The sequence below is a fragment of the Montipora capricornis genome, chromosome 2 (assembly GCF_036669925.1).
Source record: "Montipora capricornis isolate CH-2021 chromosome 2, ASM3666992v2, whole genome shotgun sequence".
Taxonomy (NCBI): Eukaryota; Metazoa; Cnidaria; class Anthozoa; order Scleractinia; family Acroporidae; genus Montipora; species Montipora capricornis.
Window position 1 is genome coordinate 42948364 of NC_090884.1, and position 2500 is coordinate 42950863.

The 2500-nt window shown below is 39.3% G+C and overlaps 1 protein-coding gene across 1 annotated transcript in view; it reads left to right on the forward strand.

The window, feature by feature from the left end:
• LOC138038021 (bone morphogenetic protein 6-like) overlaps positions 1–1207 on the forward strand; it is a 2309-nt gene extending 1102 nt beyond the window's left edge. Inside the window, exon 2 of the mRNA XM_068883849.1 lies at positions 1–1207. This exon is cut by the window's left edge and continues 291 nt beyond it. Coding sequence (XP_068739950.1) covers positions 1–584 — 584 coding nt within the window. The 3' untranslated portion in view covers positions 585–1207.
• Positions 1208–2500: the final 1293 nt, after the last annotated feature.

The following is a 2500-nucleotide window of genomic DNA, read 5'->3' on the forward strand; positions in this document are numbered from 1 at the left end:
CTGCTGTCAAAATTTGGAAAGATAATCCAAAAGAACTTTTTGGATTAAGCCTTACAATTCAAGGAATGAAGGCCTTTCCCACGGAATTTCACATCGGCAGCCGAGGCAAAAGAGCTCCATTTCTTGTGACGTATACATATAATCCACAAATAAAATCATTCAAATCTTCCAACACCTTCAAAAACTGTAGTAATCCTCAAGTTCTAAAAGAAGGAGACGACCTTCTTCAAAACACTTCTTCAACGCCAAGAAGGCGAGATCGACGGTCCACATTCAGTATATGCAAGCGGAGGTGGGTGTATGTTCAGTTCAGAAAGCTTAAGTGGGATTGGATTATTGCTCCAAGTGGATATAGCGCCAATTACTGCGAAGGTGCATGTACAAGTGTGCTTGACATAAATTTGGAACCAACTAATCACGCCATTTTGCAAAACATTCTGCACAGAATGGACAACCGAATACCATCTCCTTCGTGTGCACCGACCAAACTTCATGGCATAAGCGTTTTGTACAAAACAAGTGACAGGTCGATTGCCTTGACTGAATATGGTGGGATGGTTGTATCAACGTGTGGGTGCCATTGAAAATACATTTGTCTTCGATCGTCGAAACTCGTTTAAATCCTGAAATGAGTATGACTAAACGTATTCAGTGTTACTGAAATCCTTAAGAACGTCTTTGAAAAGCAATCAACCAATACTCTTCATGATGCGTGTGTTTTTGTTTTCAAAGTGGACATTTTTCAACCCCGCACTTTCAAACTCTCAAAGCTAAAATATGATATTGAAATGCAGTATGGCTCTTGGGTAGATAATCGCTTTCGCCTGTAAACACAAAACGACTACCTCTGCAACACCTAAATCATGAAAAAAGCGACTTGATAGGATTTAGTTTTTGAATGCTGTATTATATTTATAGAAATCTAAAAATTGCCTTACGTATGTATGAGGTTAGACATAGTAGATGCAATACAGTAGGTGGACAAATAGAATTGTATGTACTTTAGAATATGGATGGCGGTGTTTGTTATACTGATTACTTCCGAGCTGATATTTGTCTACTTTGATAGGATTTCACCAAGGTAAAGGCACAAATGTCAAGAAAATCTTATTAATGAGTAATGCTCATTGATCATGTACTTGTTGTTGTAGCTGTGCAACATTGAGAAGACCAACTTCAATAAATTCCCTTCCGGGAGATTTCACCCGCAATTTTTGCACGTTGTTGCTGGAACAATTAAAAGAATTGCTACTGTTAACTGTCAACCGAAACAAACAACATTGTTTGCAGTCTTTTTTCCGCGACTCGACTTCTCAAAAAGTGACTGAGTTTTATCTCATAGCAACGGCAGACGGCGCCTAATGAGTGGCCCTTCGAGCCCGTCTGCTGAAGAAATTAACCTAATATCTTGTTTTTCTTCGACGAAAATAAATTTGTTGCCATGGTTTGATCAAACCATATACAAAAATACTGATTTCCTTCAAAATATAATTCGTTCACAGTTGAAACACAAATACTGCCGTTATCTTGGATGCGAAAAATGAACGCACATTTCATGACTGCTGCTCAAGTGAAAAAAATACTTTCAATATCTCATTGATGGATGACTTCTGATTCTGTGCAGAACAACCACCATTTTGCATGCACATACAATGCGATCTTAAATTAGCATACAGTGAAGCGGATGAATGACCCATTGGGAGTAGTATCCTGAATGTTATGCTCGTCACTGGCACTGAATAGTGGTGCCTCTGTGTGAGAATAGAAGAGTCAGTAACCGCCAAAATGCCTTCACCCGCCGTTTTGACTGTTTACGTACTATGCGACCACGCAATAACCTCGAGAAAGGTCACCGCCGGACCCCGGGGTGGTAAGATTGCATGTTAACGCGAACTATTTTTCGACCCTTCCTACCCAGGTTACCCCACCTCCATGTAAACATGCAGAGCCTTGACCCGGTTTTCTTGGATCGTCCAGCACTCCTGGTCGGAGTTGGATATTTTAATCTACTAGTCTAATCTACTAGGGCTATCTCTTTTTATTTCAGCATGATATTTCTTCTCAACATTTGCTCCTAAAGCAATTAATTTTTCAACGACAGAGCTTACGTCGGAATAACTAACCTTGAAAATCCTAAATTTGCTTACAAAAAGAACTACAAACAAGTACGAACAACCGCGGGATCAGTTGGAGATAAATGAACGTAAAATTGAGCTACATACTAAGTAAGAATGAATCCAGTTTACTTTTATCGAACGACAGAAGCCATATATCTCCCAGTCCCAAAAAGACAACCTTTTATTAGCGTAAACAACACAAATTGAACTAGAGGCACATTTCATCTGTACTACCTTCGGGTAGTTGTTTATAAAGGCATGCTGATACCGGCTCGCAGTTATTTGATGGCGAGCCACTCACCTTAGCACTGAGACACTTAAGAGTTTCTGTTCCCATGCGTTTTTATTTAAATTTAACTATTTTCGTTGTCTATCAAAAAATC